The 19,314-nt window shown below is 40.2% G+C and overlaps 1 protein-coding gene across 1 annotated transcript in view; it reads left to right on the plus strand.

Annotated features, from left to right (window-relative positions):
* ARNT2 (aryl hydrocarbon receptor nuclear translocator 2) overlaps positions 1–19,314 on the plus strand; it is a 77,008-nt gene that overhangs the window by 23,994 nt on the left and 33,700 nt on the right. Inside the window, exons 5-7 of the mRNA XM_074155437.1 lie at positions 10,973–11,075; positions 13,081–13,146; positions 13,577–13,662. Of these exons, the coding sequence (XP_074011538.1) occupies positions 10,973–11,075; positions 13,081–13,146; positions 13,577–13,662 (255 nt within the window). The remainder of the gene's footprint in view (positions 1–10,972; positions 11,076–13,080; positions 13,147–13,576; positions 13,663–19,314) is intronic.

Here is a 19,314-nt window from a genome sequence, read left to right on the forward strand (position 1 = left end):
TTGTAATACCTTAGGTCTGAACTTATCAAATATTCTGTTTTCATAGTGTGGAGACTTTTTCACATAATTTTTAAGTGTCTTGAGTCTTCAAAAAGAGAGTTAGAACCTATAATGATATTTTGCCCCACAAACCTTATTTTAATGGAGTAACCTATGAAAACAACCAGACAGCATCCTTTAGCCTCCTCATGTGTTTAATTCTGGCCCCAGCAAAATAACTCACAAAGTCATCTTGCAGCCATTATTTATTTCTTCTTGTGTACTCTTCCATGCTGTGTCACCGGCTCATATGGAACAGACCACAGCCAAATTTCAGAACCAGACGATACTAGTATTTACTAATAAAGCATATATCACAGATATTTGAGTTTGATAATGAAGTACAAGTAATACAGAATGCCAGGAGCTGAAGCTTTTTTGGCAGAAGTGCTTTTCAGTAAAGCTTCCTGCTGAGCATTCAAGCGAAACAAATAGGTTAGTTTAAAAGCTACTTAAAACCTTTATGTATTGATTTATTATGCAGCTGTGAATGGTAAAAAAATAAATTACATATTGCAGAGTTATTTTGGATAGCTGTCCTGTCATGGGAGTCTATGCTGATGGTGCTTTGGAGTAACTGTTTCTGGGGTTTTCCATCCTTCTTCTAGTTACAGAAAGTCCGCTCTGTCTTTTGAGGAGGTCTTTGTATCTTGGATCACTGGCAGACCTTAGTATGATAATTTTCTCCAGCTCAGGCTTTCCTTCAGATACATCTGATAATCGTAAGAGAAGTGCTACCCCAACTGCCAAGCTCATGGAACCATGAACTTGGTGATAGTTATTTGTTTAGTGACCGAGCAAGAAGGTATCTGTGGAGATCAGAATGTGGCTCTGTCAGAACTTATACAAACCTATACCAAGGTAAAGCTTCTGCTGCTAAAGTTTAAATGGACAATGCAAAGATGAAAAAAGAGAGGATCATCATCCCTCTTTTTAGATAGGGAACTGGAAATGGAGATAGATACTGTTGTATTTATGTCTAGGAAGAGCTTGCACATCTGTATGGGCTTCTGTAAGCTATTTTATTTAGTATGCTGAATTGTTTCCTATACATAAGATAACCATTGTTGAGAGTTCTAAATACATTCAGTCCTTAAAATGTTTTTGGTTTTTTTGTGTTATAACATAACTTCCAACATGTGCTTTGAATTATTTGCTTGGGTTTTTATGTCCAGTTTTTCCAGGTCCATCAGCAGAGAGACATGCATGTGATCTGTAATGCTATCCCTTCAGATAGTCCCTTAAAATTAACTCAATACCAAGGCTCAAAAGCCCACATAGTTTCCTTTTTAATTTAATTTAAATGATGCATACTTGCCCAAAACTGTGGAGAATTACATGATGCAGACTGGTTAGTCAAACATGAAGGCAGGCACAGCAGAGACCTCTTGGCCTCATGAGCTTTTATAAGAACAAGTTGTATTAAGCAAACAGCTGTGTAATGCGAGGGGTTTCTTGTTGAAAAACAAGAGGGGGTGAGAAAGCTTTCCAATTCCCCCTTTGTGGGTCAGTGTCTCCAGTTAGTAAGTAGAGGACAGAGAGATATTTAAAAATAGCTACATTTCAATTGCATTACTTCTTTTTTTTTTTTTTTATATTTTTTAACTTTGCTGTTGATTGGATCAACTCTTCATTCTATTGTAAGAATGTCATAACTTGACTCTAATGCTTATACAACGCCTTTTGCAATTAGATGATGTAAACCTTAACATATTTAGAGAGGTTCAAATAGTCCCCCTGAGAAGCTAGGCTAGTGAGGAGAGTGGGCTTTGATGGTTTATATTTATAAGTGGAACATCAGCCATCGCTACGGGATAGGTAGTTCAGGAATTTTTTCATGAGTGCAGAGGGAAAAATGAGCAATACAGAGCATGTCCTGCTTCTAAATAGCATCGTGAAAGAAATTTCAAATTAATTTTCTTTTCCTTATTTAGGCTAATTTGTTTCGGGTTGTATACTGATACATCAAGAGGTTATCACTGGATATAAAGAAAGATAAATCACCCACCCAGCCTATAGTCTTCTTTTGGAAGCATAATATGTTTCTTTCTCATTTAAGCTGATTATGCCTTGATAAGGATATAGTTGTCATGAGATTTTTACTGACTTTCTTAGAATCACTGTGGATTATATTATTGAGAATTTTTGTCTACAGCTACAGTGTGTTGAGAACTCATATTGCTTATATGAGCTTGGAACCTGTTCGTAGCTGCACCTCTGCTGCTGGCTGACTGCAGGGAAGATAAATCGTTCCTTTGGGCTTCGGTGCCCTCACCTTTAAAACAGGAGTAAGGGTGTCGATCTCCTCTGAAAGTTGCTTTGATGTCTGCCAACAAGAAGTACGTGCTCAGAGCCAGTTATTTATTTTGTATACTGATGTATTTGTTTATCAGTGTCTTGGCAGTGCTTTGTAACATGCTGGTTAAGTGCAATGGGGTAGGAACCTGCTACATGATAAAACAGGGACACGAGAGCACAGAAGCCCCAGCCTGTGAGAGCTACAGCAGCCTCGTAGTGTTTGGTTGGAAGGCACTGCCAGCTTTGGAGCAAGAGGGACTGCATTTTATCCCTGCCATCCTGCAGACTTCTTGGCTGGTGTGTGTGCAGTATAATGACAGCTGGGAAGTCCTGTGTGGTCCCTGATTTTGTTCCAGGCTGCGTGAAGCTGACTGACTTTACAGTTGTACTGTATTCTCAAGGGATATCAGTATACCAGTGTCCCCATGGCTTTGTTCTTCTGGAGAAGTTGTAGATTTAGATTAGATATCAGGAATAAATTATTGACTGTGAGGGTGGTGAGATACTGGAACGGGTTGCCCAGAGAAGCTGTGGATGCCCCATCCTTTGAAGTGTTCAAGGCCAGGTTGGATGGGGCTTTGAGCAACCTGCCCACGACAGGGGGGTTGGAGTAGATGATCTTCAAGGTTCCTTCCTGATTCTAATCATTCTATGATTCTATAAGTTGGGCCAGGGCACAAAATCCTATATGGCAGAGATTTAAATGTTGGCTTGCTGTACAGCCTTGCTGGTAGGGTGCAGTCTCCTGTGGGGGAGGTCCTATCCTCTCTGTACTGTCAGACCAGCTGGGAAGCAGCGGTGGGCAGTGTGCATGGGAAGACCTTGTTCCCACCTGCAGTGCTACTTCCCTCAAAGGCCTACTCACCTGCTCCTTGAAAGTTTTGATAGGATTGTGATTTTAGTATCAGGAAAGATTTAGATATATCAACCACATGATAAGGAACATGTTCCCCCACATGAACAGAACATGTCCTGAGCTTCCTCTAAGCCAGGGGTTGAAGTTGTGATTATGGTCCAAAAGGCTGTGACACAAGTCAGGGATGATCTGTGCTACCAGACATCTCCCAGGCTGAACCCAGTGGTTCCTGCACCCCTCCAGCACACCCAGGGGAGGCAGGCTGGAGAACAGACCCTTTCTACATGCGAGTTAAAACTATGTGTCCACCACTAACAATGCAGCTCTGATACTTGTTTTGCATGAATCCAAAGTATGAAGGAGAAAAGCCTGCTGCCTGTGAGGAGCCCATCTGCTCTGTGTCACCAGGGACCCTGGCAGTGGTCCCACGTGGCGGTGCCGCATCTGATGCAGGGGGAGTTCCAGTGCCTGTGCTCTGGGAGGGTCTGCCAACAAGCAGGGCTTTGTGGTGAATGAGTTAAGCATCATGAGTTTGCAAATTTGTTCTGTAAAAACAACCTCATCAGGCTCTTACTTTCTAGAACTGTGCATTCTTCATGGCCTCTTGGTGTGTTTCAAATGTTATCAGGAACTGGTGTCTTTTTTGGTGTAGATTTAAAAGACCATTAGCTACTCAGTGAGTATGAAGTAGTAGTGTTAAAATAAACAACAGATGAGGGGGCATTGCCTGTGAGAACTGCACTGTAACGTCTGATGTGAGCAAGAGAGGCACTCTGTAAAATCAGTGCTGGTTTTGGTAGATGGTGTAACTGGTGCCAGTTGTGTGGTTCTGCCCTTAGTTTGTAATTTGAAGTTTGGATGGTCTTAAGTCCACCTATATTTTAAGTGTCCAGGCTATTCTTATTGCTCATGTGTTTGCTTTCCCCATTTGCTCATGTTTTGCATCATCCCCTTTCAATGAAGGGCCAGAGATGCATTTTTTGTGAGTGCAGTTTTATTAGGATTGTATTGTTTGGTTCATTCACTCCACATGGTTCCTGTCTTTGGTACTGTCATGCTGAAGGGATGCTCTGTTGCTAGAGGACACGTGGATGACCAGCAGCATATTTCTGAGCCATGGCAGTTGCTCTTGGTCTCACCAACCCCACAGTAGATAGGTATCTTGTCATTGGTAGGGCAAGCCCTTGGGCATTCAGGACAGGGACTGTGTACTCTAATATGTGTTTGTATGTGGTAGATTTGTCTGTGCTTTTATGAATATTACCTTTATTTAAACAATAAAACCCAGAATGCTGAGAAGAGCTGTGTGACCATGATTTTTTTTTTTTTAATAAGTATAATGTTTTGTTTGTATATTGTGAGGTGCTTCTGGTTTATGTAAACATGAGTTCCTGGAAGGAGAGGCTTCAAATACTGTGTGTGCATTTCAGTTTTGATTCTTAATCTGTTCTTAGACCATCTGTAATTTTTTTTTATATTGGGTTCCATAGGGCGGTTGTATATTTATTAAACTTAATAGAGCTTAAAGCACTTGCTGAGCTGCATTAAACATGATATACAATTGCATCCCTTTCAATTGTAAGGGTATAAATTTTTAAAGATTTTTATTTGCTTTTAATTGTTGAATTAATGCAGAATAATTGTTTTTGTTCTGGCATGAGCTTATCAAGAGTAATTTAATATAAATTGATCAAATTTTGGCTATATAATCTTCTTATTGAAGACATTTTGTTTATGTGTTCATAATGGATCCATTGTTTTCAAGAGGAACTGCCAGCTGAATACCTCAGTTGGTGTAAAGATGAACGTTCAGCTGTAGTCGGTGCATATGTGTAAACTGATAAACGAAAAATTAAAAAAAAAAGAAGAGTTTCACTTTGTTTTCTGGAACTTTATTGTTTATCCTAAGCAGTGACCTGTATCTTTATCTGTACGAACTGTTGTGGAGTCAGTGTCCAGCTGCCATTGCTGTCGTCATGCACATCTTCCATAGCCCAAGCTTTCTTTTGATAGTGCACTTTGTGAGTGATACAGACTTTCCTGTGCTGCCTTCCTACAGATGATAAATAGTTCATTTGCAATGTTGCACTTCTGGGTGATGGGCTGGCAGCTTGTAGTTTGAGTTGAGAACACGCATCTTTCAGCTGATCTCTACTTTCTGAAAACTTAATGTACCAATAGAGAGCATCATCATAGAAGTCCTTTGTTCTCTGACCCTTCAGTTTGCAGGTCAGCTCACATTTGGAGCTATGTCCAGAAGCATCAATATCTTGACCATCACTTTGCTTTTATTTTTAATTATTTTCTCTTGTTTTCCTGCATCCCTGTCTGTCTTTTTCCGTTTTTATGGTAAGATAAAGATGTTTTTAGTTTTCATAAGAGTTTTTGGGTGCAGTATTCCTGTGTCCTCTTTGTCTTCCCTGAGTAGCCTGTGGAGTATTTTTGATGAGCACAAAGTCATCTTTTGTTATCATGTCCAAACCAAACTTAGTTTATCCTTTATTTTATTTTGCCTGGAAAGAAACATGTAGACAATCCAGTGGCTGAGAATAATTATGAAATATCTAACTTGTTCTTTGTAAGACAAGACACTGTCAACTGCAGCATGAAGCTTGCTGGGTTGCTGAGGGTATTGAGGGCAAGGTGAGATTCCCTGTATTAATTCAGACTGTTTCCTTATCAGGTCCAAGACTCTGTGCAAGACAGCAGTCCACCTACTGATGAGTTAGAGGGAAATGGAGAAATGTATCATGTACTTTGCCAACAGTATTCTTGTGTGCGTGAGGCCAAAACAAATTTCTTCTGATCTTTGTAAACAGGTAGTATTTTGTTGCAAAAGAGGGGTATTTCCATGTTGCAAGCAGGATGCGAATACCATATGATTGTTTTTAAAGACAGCCATTTCAACTTGTGGTGTAATTTTTGCAGGGAAATACCCTCATATAACAACCCTTCTTTCTAATTACAGACTGTAGGATTCTTAGGAGCTGGAAATCCAGCAGAGAAGGCATTTGTGGTAGAATTGGGTGTTGAAGCTTATGGAGTTCTGAATGCTCCTCCCCCCCCTCCAAAAAAAAAAAAAAGGAAAGAACTGAAAAATGTAACAACAGACTGTGTTTGATTACCAGGCTATAAACCTTAGCATGCACTGCTTAAACATGGAGGAACAAATTTTCTATCAGGCTGGTGCTATTGTCTAAAGATGGATTTGAGCCAAACTCCCAGTTTTGAAACCCCATGAACTTCAGTAGGCCCAGGCCAATCCTTGGCTTAGGTTCATCTCAAACATTGCAAGCACAGAAAAGGTATTTGAACATTCATGGTAGCAATTTGAGATCCAAAAGGGGAAGGCTCGTGCATAATCTGTCCACTATTTGCACACACAAGGGGCGTATCAGTGCCAATATGAACATTTGTCCCCTTGATCATTATGAGAACGTTTTTAGAGCATCTTTGAAAACACGCTGCACTATAACACAAAGGGAACGTTTCTGGCATGTGTCCTCAGCACTTGAATTGGTTACTAACTAATCTCTTTAGTGGGAAAAGCTTTATATGGCTTCTGTAATTTTACCCAGATAATGAATCTCTTGCACATTGTCCTTACCTCTGTGGTCCCCTCTGAGGCCTTTCCTGGGTCGCGTGGTGGATTCCTGCTCAGAGGACAACTGGTTTATTACGGATTTAAGCAATGCTGCCTTCTGAGTGGGGACTGTAGTGGGTAGTTTTCAACAAATTATCAATTATACCCAGACCAACCGGAAAGATTTATGTGCTAGCTTTAATAAGCATTGTGCTCATTTATTTGCTTTCTCTTTTGCAGCAGAGTAAACTCTGGTTTCCTCCTAGCTGTGCAGCTGCTGTAAGTGGCAATAAGACAGCAGTGTCAGCCACAGCGGTGCTGTGATTGAGACACGCATCCTGCACTTGCTGTGTCTGAGGGTTGCGTCTGGAGCTGGAGAGGGGAAAAGTTTAACGTGAAAATGAACTACATGCAATTGCCAGTTTATGGGGCAGCTCATAAGAGTTCCAGCTGGTGGTGGCACTGGGTTGTTAAAACTGTTCTTCTGGAGAAACTAGAAGAAGAAATTTTAAAACTGCATGTGTGCGCTATTCAGTTAGCAGAAGTGTTCAAGCATCCTAGAATATTTCTTACTAATAAGAATATAATCGCCAACTTCTAAATCAAATGTATTTTGTGTGTGTTTCCTGTGGAGAAAGGTAAGCGAGCATTTATCACCAAGGCAGCAGCGCCAGCATTAAAGAAGTAGGAGCACAAGGAGATGTGAATATTTTATGGTTCTGTGACAGAGCTATCATCGGAGCGTGCCACCTTGTTGAACTGAGCTGTCTGTATGACACTGAGTTGTGATTTATGCCAGTTTGGTTGACTGCAGTGTGGGACCTGCCAATGTCCATCACGTGAGTGGCTGCAGCGAACTGGAGACGATGCTAAAGCAGGCAGAGGAGGATTTTGCAATTCCACGCTGGTGATGTGGGTCCATCCCCTCCTCAGGGTCAGGTATGGAGTGGCGAAGAGCCTGGGGAGAAACAGCTGTGAGTTGTGTCCTGAGACCAGGTGACATTGTACTGTCGCAGATTGTCATAGCAAGGAGAAGTCATGACAAATACCGTGGTACAACTCCAGCCTGTCCTGACTTCACTGTTTTCCATCTCGCTGCACTTCTGTAGAATTATGTGGTATGAGCTAAATGCTGTAAGTGTAGGTCTAGAAATGAAGATGGTTTTTTGAGCAGTTAGCACAAAAATAAACAGGGGTAATGCTGTACCCAGATTGCCATCATTAAACAGGAGGGGTCTCCAGAGAAAGCTCTTAGTGGTGTGTGTGCACTGCTGTGGGCAGACATGGGGTGCAGCCCTTGGGAGTATTACGCCATTCCTTTTCCAAAGCTGGCACTTACCTGTGCTGCGTGGTTGTGTTGGCTGCATAAAGATCTCAGTTTACTCTACCAGATACACTCCACACACCTGGTGACACCAATATTCTTAACTTAAAAGCTCCAACAGAGGTATGAGCTGTGGTGTGCTCTGTCTTAGGAGATCCCTCTTACCCCAGGGAGTGCACTGACAGGCTTGTTTGAGCTAAATGGGGAGCTTTGTCCTTAGGCTATCCAACTATAATTCTTCCTCTTTTTCATATAATTTGAACATAAGCTTCTAATACTATATCAGACACAAACTTCTTTTTCTTTATCAAAATCTGTACTCTATTGTTAAAGCTCTACAAGGTTAACACATGCATGATGGACTATTGAAACAAGCTGCTGAGAGTGCTTTCTCGTAATATCTACGTACCAAACATTTCTCTGACTCATACCCCCACATACCCCCTGCAGTGATTTTGTAAGTCAGGGCAAAATTTAGACTACTATTTGTTATCTGGTACATATTTGTAAGACATTGCCAAACAAAAAGCTAAATTTAAAAACTATGACTTTTGCTGTCGGGGGTTCGAGACATGCCAAAGGAACATGTGTCAGCAATTTTAGGCTTAGCAGCCACGTAATTGTGAAGTATACTTATTTTTATAGATATTTGTGGTTGATAAAAACTGAGATATTTGTTAGCTGTTTGAGTTGTGTGTACTGTCGCTGCTTTTTGATTATGAGTGTCACTTCAAGAATTTGTATGGGAATGGAAAAAAAAAAAAAAAACAGTGCACAGAAACTTTTCTTTTGTTTTTGTGTATGACAAAGTTACTGTATCCAAAGAGAAGAATGCTTTTAATGGTTTGATTTGGCTTGTATGCTTATATGGACAGCCACTGGGTCCTGCACATATATTCTGACTTTATTTGCTTCATCGTGCATTGCCTTTGTCAGTCAGTTTATCTCCTGCCTAATGGTATTTTATTTCTCTAAACTGTTTTGCATAGTTGAGGGGGTGGGCAAATAGACTGTGGCTTTGGATGTAGAAAATAAGACAGAGAGACAGACTCTCTGGTGCGGGGAAGGGAAGTGTGCTTGAACCTCAGGTCCATCCTACATCATAGGGTCAGTGTAACTGAGCTGGGAAATAGGGTGGTGTGATTTTTCCCAGCTCACACCTGAATCACACCTCTATATTAATATATAGCCCAGTGCTTTGAATTGAAGCATTGTTAGGAATTGCTCCCAGGCTTGCTAACTTCTTAACCATCTGATATAAACCTTGGAGATACACCAAATGACACAGTCTGACCTTTTGTCAACAAGGATGGCTTCCTTCCAGAAGCAGTTATCTTTAGTATACCTTAAGAATAAAATGCTAGTGCCTAGTTCCTTATGTAAAATACTGATCCTTAAGCTGTTTTGTAGTGATTTTATTTCCCATTCATGGATGGAGGTAAGTGTTTTCAGTTAAAATAATTCTGGAATTGAGGTCTGGCAGTGGAATTATTTCAGAACTTAATTTTTGGACAGAGACTTTGAGGAAATCTGATGAGGGAGACTTTGAATGTGTTCTGCATGGTTTCTTCAACTTAGCACGGTCAGAAAATGGTATCTTACACTGCTGTAAACTTTGCTAGAATATCACAGTAAAGGCTTCTACGGTTTCAGTTACTGAAAGATACTGTGCCTACCTTAACATATGAGTTTGCTCATGGCTGTGTGTCATCAGCACTGGTGGCTGTCATTTAATTGTCCAGCAGCTGTTCCACTGCCTTTCTTTTGCCCACTGTCACTTCTGTGGCTGTGGCTGTATCCAGCCCTGAAGCATTGTGGATCTGGGCCAGTGATTCATTTCTAGTCTGTGTTGCTAATGTGCAAGACTTTAAAGTCATCTGTTAGCAGTTGAGCTGTAGATGTAAAAGTCCATTCTGTTAGTTCTTTGGTGATAAACAGTAGGATTCTAGGTGATACCCTGTACCCTGCCATCACTGATCTGAACCTATCTGTAGAAATCATAGCCTTCTGTTTTGTCTCAGGAAAATGAAAAGATTAATCTGTTACTGCCGTGCTACCTTTGCTTTTTAGTAAAGACCACCCCCAATTTCCTGCAGGAGCGTCAGCTCAGTGCTCCCTCTGTTCTGTCCTCTCTTGAGATGACTTGGTATCTGTCATCCCTTTTCGATGCTGTGTCTGTGGGGTGAGATTCCAAGGTTTGTAGTCAGCATATATGCTGATCAGCAGGGTCTGGCCATGGACCTTGCATAGACTCATGTTGCTATGTGGGGAGCCAGACATCTCACTGATCTGGCTGAAAATTAACTTTAAAAATATGCTGACATGTCAGGTTTTTTTATCAACTATGAAAGGGCCCCATCACAAGTGCTGCTGTGATATACTCTGTATCTCATCATCAAGGAGAAAAGCTTGGTCTTACGTGTTCCTTGCTGTCACTGCAGGTCTGAATATGTGTTATGGTGAGAGGATTCTGGATAGACAGGAGACCACAGGGAAGGAGGAGCTGCTGTCAGGGGCATGATGCATGTTGCTTTATCCACAGCTCTGGTAAAGAGTGGAGCAAGCAGATCAAGTCAAAAAGCAATGCTTGCTGTCATTGTCGTCTTTGTCTCCAGACATTTGACCCTTCCTTGGAAGTTGGTCTTGGGCCAGCTGAGAAAAGAGCCATCACCATTGTGACTCAGAGTCAGCTTCGCTGAAATCATTAGTTAAGGCAGAACATAGCCGATGTGGGACCAGGATCAAGATTTCTTGTTGGTATTTTTTCCCCTAGCCTGGGATAAGGGCATTTAGCTTATGAACTTATTGTTATCTTAGTTGATAGTAAATAAATTTATATACTGAACATCAGTTGCTTCCCTGGCTTTTCTAGGACGAATCCTGGACTTGAAGACTGGAACAGTAAAGAAAGAGGGTCAGCAGTCCTCAATGAGAATGTGCATGGGATCAAGGCGCTCTTTCATTTGCAGGATGAGGTACACATTTACCTTGTATCCCTGTGGTGGTTTCAGTCCCGTCTCAGATTAGGCTTCAGATATTTTGTTGCACTAATTTGACGTTCTTAAAAAAATGAAGCTGTAATGACACGCTCCCGTTAAGCATTTCCAGAATGCTTGCTTTTGGAACCGAAGTAAAACCGAAACCTGTTTTCCTTTATGATGAATGACAAAACAGCACCTCATTTATGTGTTGCCGTTATTTTTATCAGTGTGGGGTGTAGGATGCTTTCCCAAGAGAACTTCATGACAACTTCACCCCTGGAATGTAAGCCATTGTCTCTTCTAGTCAAATTATTCAAATCAATACTTTGGGAATAAAGCTTTCGCAAGTGTAATGAAAGCCCAACTCTGTGTATTTTTTCAGCAAACCAATAATATTAAAAGAATCTTGAAGACAAACAGGAATTCAGTTGCAAACTTGCCAGCTATGTAGGAATTAATCTAAGCCTGGTATGAATTAACCAAATGTCAGCTGGTTGATGCTAGATAAATGAGTAATTGTTAGAGGGGGTTTATTTTGCAATCTTCCAACTTCTCCTGCATTGCTGGGGCTTCTTTAAAGAAATCTGCCTGCCCAGTGCTCCTGACTGGGGCTTGTGGGCACTTTTGTTGTTGTAGGGCTAATGGGATCAAATGCCTGTAGCTATTGCGATGAATTTCGCTCTCTGTGGTTAAGGGGGGAAAGTCTGTAACTGCATCTGCAGCCTGTATCCAATATATGTGTTGAAAACAGATGATGCAGAACTTGTTACAGAATGAAGCACACAAACCAAAACATTTGACAGATTAAAACAGATCCGTGTACTTCTGTAATGTGGTGGAATTCTTCCAGTCATGTGAGGAAGCTGAAGGTATGGCTTTTGGGTGCCTTTGTTAGTGGGTTTATATACTTCATACCTGCAAGATTAGACTTCAGCTGCAGCTCCTTTTCCCCCCTTAACTGGGTGGAAAGAAATACATATATATGCCTGGCAGGCAGACACTTGTAACATTGCTTTCTTTTCCTCCAAGCTACACAGAGTGGTCATGTGAGGAAGACTTTTTTGTGCAAAGAAAACCAGGCCTAATGTCTATTTGCAATTGTTCTCCAGCTTTTTAAACATTTCAGATTGGGGTACTAGGAAATAACTGCAATTCTGTAAACTCCAGAGCATGAGAGTAATTTTATACATGCCAGTAGCCCCATTGTTTTTGTGATTCTAAATCTTATTTTAATTGTTCATTCCTTGGCAGTGATTGGTATATATTTAAAAAAGAATAATAACAATTAAAAAAAAAGACTTTTGGGAAGAGTGAGCCTCAAATAATGTGAACTTTCCTTGTGATTACTTCTTTCATTGTTATTGTTCTTTTTTCCGTTGAAAATGAACTGGTTTTACCCTTCAAATTGTTTACTTAGCTTCAAATGGATTGTTAAAATTATACAGTTAGGCATAGATAGAAATATCACAAAATATACACGAACAAGTGTTAAATAAAGTTACTTGACAGTCAAAATAATCTGTTCTTGCAAACATTAGATTAATATCTACTGACATTGTAGCTGGTTTATGGCAATCAAAATGCTCTGTCCAGGGAAGTTACTGGAACACTGACATTGTTTTGTGTGCATATTTGGGGGCCTGACTTATATTCTTCTCTAGTTTTCAGCCTTGTTTTATAGTATTTTATAGTATCTATTCTTTAGCCACTCTTGGAATATCCATTTCAAATAGTCTTTAGGTTTGGGGAGGCGAGAGGGAATCTTTTTGTAGTCTCTTCTATTTTTCATTGTAAAATAAAGAAAATATTTGGAGCATATGCAGAAAGCTCAGCCTGTGGAAGCAGTAGCTTCTAAGAAAACATGAATTTGTGGCATTCTGTCAGAAATAAATATCCACTATTGTCTACTTGTATATACTAATAAAAATCTTAAAATGCATTTTCACCTTGGGTATTTATATTAATTTTTGAGCCCTTTCAAATATTAATTTGCTTTTAGGTGTGGAAATGCTCCTCTGGATCATTTACCTCTGAACAGGATAACCACCATGAGAAAAAGATACAGGTACTGTTACTTAATTTACCACAACTGTTAGTTGCCATAAGCCCTCTCATTTTCCACTGGGCTCGTGCTCAGTCAAGGACTCAATCATAGTGCTGGGTCTCAGGAGAGGAGACCTCGCCACTAAATTCAGCTGTGGCAGAGTTACTGGATCTTTTTGCAAGCCTTCAGAAAGTCACTCAACATCTTTGTTGACCAGCTCCATCTCTGAAATAAGCTTCAGTATCTTTCTCCAAGAAGTATTAAGGAAAACAAGCAGAGCTTGAATAGCGTTGTAATGGAGCTGACGTTGTACAGAACTCTAGGTTGATGGTTGGTTGTTTCTAACATAACTTAAAACTGTCAGTAAATCGTAAGTAGTCATAATTTAAAAACATAAAGCTATTCTGCACGTAAATCAGCATGATATTTTTTGTGTTTCCTTTTCATTTAGGAATGGCCTTGGCCCAGTAAAAGAAGGCGAAGCACAGTATGCTGTTGTCCATTGCACTGGCTATATCAAGGCTTGGCCACCAGCAGGTACGTATCTGTCTCACTGGAGGGGTGTATACCACACTGTCTGCAAGACAGGTGACAACCTGGCTCAGGTTCCTTTGCTGGTACAAAACCAAGCTGAATTTTAGCAGGGTAACCAGTTCAGGCTCATCTTGAGAAGCTTTTGATATCAAGAAATCAGCTGTTGTTACTTACTCAGAGCCGCCCTGTTTTTCCATGTGAAACCCTTCTCAATTACATTGGCACAGAGAGCTGTAGGAATTGTCAGTAATGCAGGATTCCAGCAACTGGAGCCAAAAGTTTTCAATCTGATAAACCAACATAAAAACGGCCTAATTTTAAGAAGGTAAACACAAAGTAAAAAAAAAAAAAAAGGCAAAACACATTTGTACCTCTGGAAAACACCAACTAGTGCTTTTATATTTAATTATTGAGTTGCAAGCTTCTGTGTTTGAAAATGTGTCATTTCAATTTTGGTGCATAGGTCTTCACTGCAAAGAGGTAGTGGAGGATGTTCAGTCTTTGTGATAAGTTCTGTTTTGAGACTGTTTTTCTGGGAAAGACGTCTTGGCACATTGCTTCGAACTACAGAGAAAAACATTTACCTACTGCAACTCAGTATTACATATGGGAATATTTACCTTTGAAAAATCCAAAGAGGAGACAGTGGAGCTCATCCAGACTTCATCCTGAACTGGATTAGTTGACCTTGGCGTTTGCAGTAGTTGAAGAGGCTGTTTGCAATATGACAGTGCCTGCTGGCATGAATCAAAGCATGAGTTGTCCTGCCCTTTTGCGGTCGTATACCACAAGCATAAATCACATTTGTCCAGGAATTATGAATGCTAAGAGGTGGTTTGCACCAAGTTTGTGCAGTGGTGGGCAGACACCAGCATGCAGATGTGAACTTCTTGTGGATTTCCTGATGAATTGCAGTTTCGGAAGAAGAGGAAGGCCTCCCCTCTTGTTGCTAATAGGATTTAATGTAATGCTTGCTGTAGGAATCAAAATGTTTCAATTTCATTTCTGTCTCAAAGCATGAGAGCACAGTTTGTGTAAATTGCTTTACGAAAATGAAAGGTGGTTGTTTTTTTTTTTTCTTCTTCTTCTTCTACAAAGAAATTAACTTCTAATTCTAAACATTATTGAATTCAGCTTTGATATACCGGACATCTCCTCAGGAATGTGCAGGTCAAATGGGATTTCTTTCAGCTCCTTGCTAAAGCTCGAATGCAAAGCTTGCTGCACGTTATGGGATGTTTAGAGAGGTCTAACCCTTCAGGGTTGTATGTTGCTAATGCCAAGCTGGAAACACATGAGCTCATGCCAGCTCTAGGTTGCAGCATCAGCAGTGTATGACTTCCAGCTGCCGTTTCCACAGGGAGCGGGCACTGCAATGCAGGAGCATGGGATGAAAAGGAACTTCTGGATCTTTGAGTGCCCAGTTGCCAGGTATCACATTGTAAGTTCCAGTTGACGTTAGTGAGGTATTTTCCCCATCTCCAGCTCTTCCAAAATCTCACTGCTCTCCTATGCTTAACAACTTCTCTAATTTCCAGTCCCCACTAGTTTATGGGAAGTTTATCCCAGTGTATTCTTGGACTATATCTCACTGAAGATCAAATGGGAGTTTTTCTGCCTTGTGTCTCTGTCTTTCTCTGCATTTCCAGAAGGTCGTCATATCCTGTCAACCTTGACTTTTCACAGTAAAACCAGCCCCCTTCTTCTAATTTCCATTCTCACGGTGCATTCTCTGCTTTACCCTTGTGTCTTTTCTCTGCGCTTGTTCATGTTTTCACTTAACTTTTCAAAATGTGGGCCACTGGCACTATACACTCTTGTTGCAGATGAGATTGTAATGATGTACAATAAAAATGATATTTCCTATCTTGAATGGCAGTGTAGGATTCAGCATACTTCTCTTTTGTATAGTGCATCCTGCTGGCATCCTAAATTACCTGATATATATATACCAGGCTGCCTTTTTCTCAGTTGTCAAATCAAGATCTTCCAGTTCATAGCAAAAATAGCTTTGAATTGTGTGATCTTTCAATTAGTAATACGAAGTTTCATCCCATTTCTGTTGCTGTAGTTTATGACTGTTATTAGTCCCCAAGTGCATGCTTATGCATTTAGTAATGTTGAATTTCTTCCCATTTCTATTACTCCGCTCCTCAAAATCACATGGTGCTCCCTTATGATATCCCAGTGCTCCTCCACAATGTTAATGACTCCAAACTATAGCACAATCCTAAGGGATGTTTTTGATTTTGACAGCCTTATGTGGAATTTCAGTGGTCTTTTATGTTACCATCCAAATTGTTACTCATAGTAGTCATGCCTGAGTGCCTTTTTCAGGGCATATAGTACTGAACTGGGGCCTCTTTCATGAGTGTTTATTTGCCCTCCCAGTCTTCCCTCCTTTGTGTTATGTATCAGTGTTATGTATTGTCATATATCCATTGACTTCCAGATTTGAGTGGGAATATCCATGGGCTGAATTGATCCCCAATATGTTTGGGTAAATAAGTGGCAACATCACTGCATTTGTTCTCGTTTCCAATGGTAATTCAACCATAATCTGCAAAGCAAATTAAATAACTGCAGCAGTAATTGAATTTGCTAAGACTTCTCTGCCCTGTAATAAAATTACTTTTGTTCAAATCAGTTAGAGAGTAGCAAGCCTTTGCATCATCTCTGGATTCTTGGGAATAGATGGATTTGTGCTAAATTGCAGCTGTTTAAAAATTTGGCTATGGGAAGGATCATTTTCATTTATTTTTCAGTTGCTGGGTGGGCATTCTAATACAAACTCCATATCCTTTTCCTTCAGAGCGTGCAATGTGGCACATGCGTTCTATAACTAACATACAGCACCTAAAACATACTTTCGTAAACAAAATAAATATTTAGCAAATGCACTTAATCTGTACTTAATCTAATTTGTTTAGCACCTGGTATTTTCTCTTTCTGGGTTGTATTGCACTGTCTGTGGCCAACGTGTTCATTTCTTTTAGTCCCACACTGAGTATAACACAGTTGGTACTGACACAGAAATATAAAGACGAGAACTTCTCTGTGATCATTCTTAACGTGATAGACTATCGGGTTTGACAGCGCTGCTGCTGCGAGTATTCTATGCCAAACCTCTTCAGTAATTCAAATACTTCCAACAGGTGAAAACAAATGACATCTGCCATCAGTATGGTGGCATATTTTAACGACTGGGGTTGGTTGGTTTTGGTGGTTTTTTCAGAGATCTAAAGTAGAAAGCAAATTCTGTTGTTACTCAGGTCTGTTGTCGGCATGAAAATGCTTTTGCACATTTAGCCTGACTTTTTTCTTATCCTTAATGTAGCAGCAGGGCTCACTTATTGGCGGACTGCCTTTAACCCCTTTTTCACTGAGAAACTGGAGAGAAAACACAGGGAGCATCATGCCTGGTCCTCCGCACAGAGCTGAGCTCGGAGGATGCAGCACCTGCCTCTCCCGTGTCTCCGCAGAAAGCAGAGCCAGGAGCACTGCGGCCGGTGCTGTCTCTGCCTTCCCCTGGAAACTGAGCTGTTTGGCTGTTCCTTAATACACTGTGTTTGCCTTAGGCTGAGTGAACCAAAGAGAAAAGACAGAGCTGCTTTGAGGAGCAGGTCCATTCAGGCTGGGTTTGTTAACCAGCCTGATAACGGACAGTTAATAAACAGTCCGTTCATTTTCCTCCATTGTGCCTGCAAGAGAAGGGTAAAATTAAGCTCAAGTACAAAACCCACCATATGATACATGCACGCTTATGTCCCCATGAATTATACATTGAACTCAAGTGGACTCTCTGCATCAGGGTAAACTTTGAGTGGTAGTCAAAAAAAAAAAAGGAGTCAGATATTCTAGATCAACGTTCCAGCCAGTTACGTTGTTCCTTTCTTATGTGGAGTGTATGTTAGATTAAATAATGACAGTGCAGTGTGGGATATTTTGAATGAGGCAAAAAGACCCCTTGTTTGGAATTGACTGAGCACCAATTCCAGCCTTTGTCCCTCTGTTCCCAGTGAAGCAGCTTGTGATTCTTAGCCTAGACAATGCTTCAAGTTCATAACCACTGACAAAACTCAGAGATGCTGACCTTCTGATAGTTCAGTTTTTAACTTAAGAAAGCATCTGCTTTTCTTCTATATTTTTTTTTCCCCTCTGAGCATCTTATTCCTGGAAGGAAATTAATCTTATGCGGTCCATATTGTATTTTCCTAATAGTTTTTTTTCATGCTGTAACAATTGATGGAAAATATTTGGTGGAGAGAGAATATACAGTTTGTCAGGAAGTTGCTAGTTTTCTGTAAATCAAAGCCAGGACCTGCAGAAAAATACACAGTGAAGAAAGGGCTTAGATAGATACTTATTTTGAAAACTTCAAATAAAAAGTCCCAGAATAATGTCAAATTCACATAATGTTGAAATCTATTTTTTCTTTTTAGTTTTTTATCTTAAAAAAGAAACATTTTAGTCTTCCAAGTCAGAGTTACGGTAACGTCTTAACCACAGCATGCCAAAGCTGTTGGGTAATTTTAAAGTTTTGGCCAGAATCCGGACATTTGTACAAAGTGCTCCCTCTTCCAATACAAAACAAAATAGTTGCTTGAATATTCTTTGCAGTACCGTCATTTTTAAGTTGTGGTTTGTTTGTTTTTTAAAAAAAAAATAATTATTTTTTGTTGAGATTTTTCACGAGATTTTTCCTTGGTGTGCTGTAAACATCCACAGCCTTTTTCCATCCCTGTGTATGGGAGATAGTCATACGGTGCAGTTTCATGCACAGACATGCAACTATCAGTCACAGTTCTGATGGAGATAGGCATTAACAGGGGATTGTGAGCAACCACTGAAATTACGTCCTTCTAAAGACTCATAAATAATTCATTTTTGAGTGTAGTGAAGTAAAACCACAAATCCACTAACGCTGTTCTGTCTCTCACAGAAAATAGGGGGCAGAAGGATAGAGAAAGAAGGCATAAAATGAAGCTGTTCTGTTGTTAGAGCCAACTGGAAGCTTATTGGGAAAACTAAAAATTTCCTTATGTCCACACAAACATGCCGTTGTCCTGTGGGAAACTGTTTGCTTGGCATAAAGGACACTTGGAAATTAAATATAACTTCTAACGGCACAGCATTCTATGCGTGATGCTCAGTTGCAGGCTTAGGCTTGCAAATTGTTGATATTAACTTGAACAAGCATAGCACTCTATTTATTATTCAAGAGGAGCATCTATTTGGTGTTGAGAAATAAGGCCTTTCACAGGGTTACACATAAAGAATGTGAATAACTAATGTATGTTTATTTTGTTGATGTCCGCTAAAGATCAGTTTCATGGCTGCTTTCCTCAGGGCTTGTGCAACTTTTTTTGGAGATACTGATGGTACTTAGTGATGTTAAAGAGCAATATTACGTTATGTTAAGAGCCGGTCAAACCAGTGTTAAGTGCAGTACATGTATCTGTATTTACCTGTCCATGTTGTAGTACGTTCAATAGGAAGGATGCTAAAGCAAAAGTACATCTCTTCTAAGAATGCATCCTCATATATAAGCATACCCAAAGCTGAATCTTTGTAACTATCAGCAAAAGAATAAAGAAAATAATTTCCCTCTATGGAATGCTGTCAGTAATAGCACCTACACTGTAGACAAGCAGA

The sequence above is a fragment of the Numenius arquata genome, chromosome 11, assembly GCF_964106895.1.
Source record: "Numenius arquata chromosome 11, bNumArq3.hap1.1, whole genome shotgun sequence".
Classification (NCBI taxonomy): Eukaryota; Metazoa; Chordata; class Aves; order Charadriiformes; family Scolopacidae; genus Numenius; species Numenius arquata.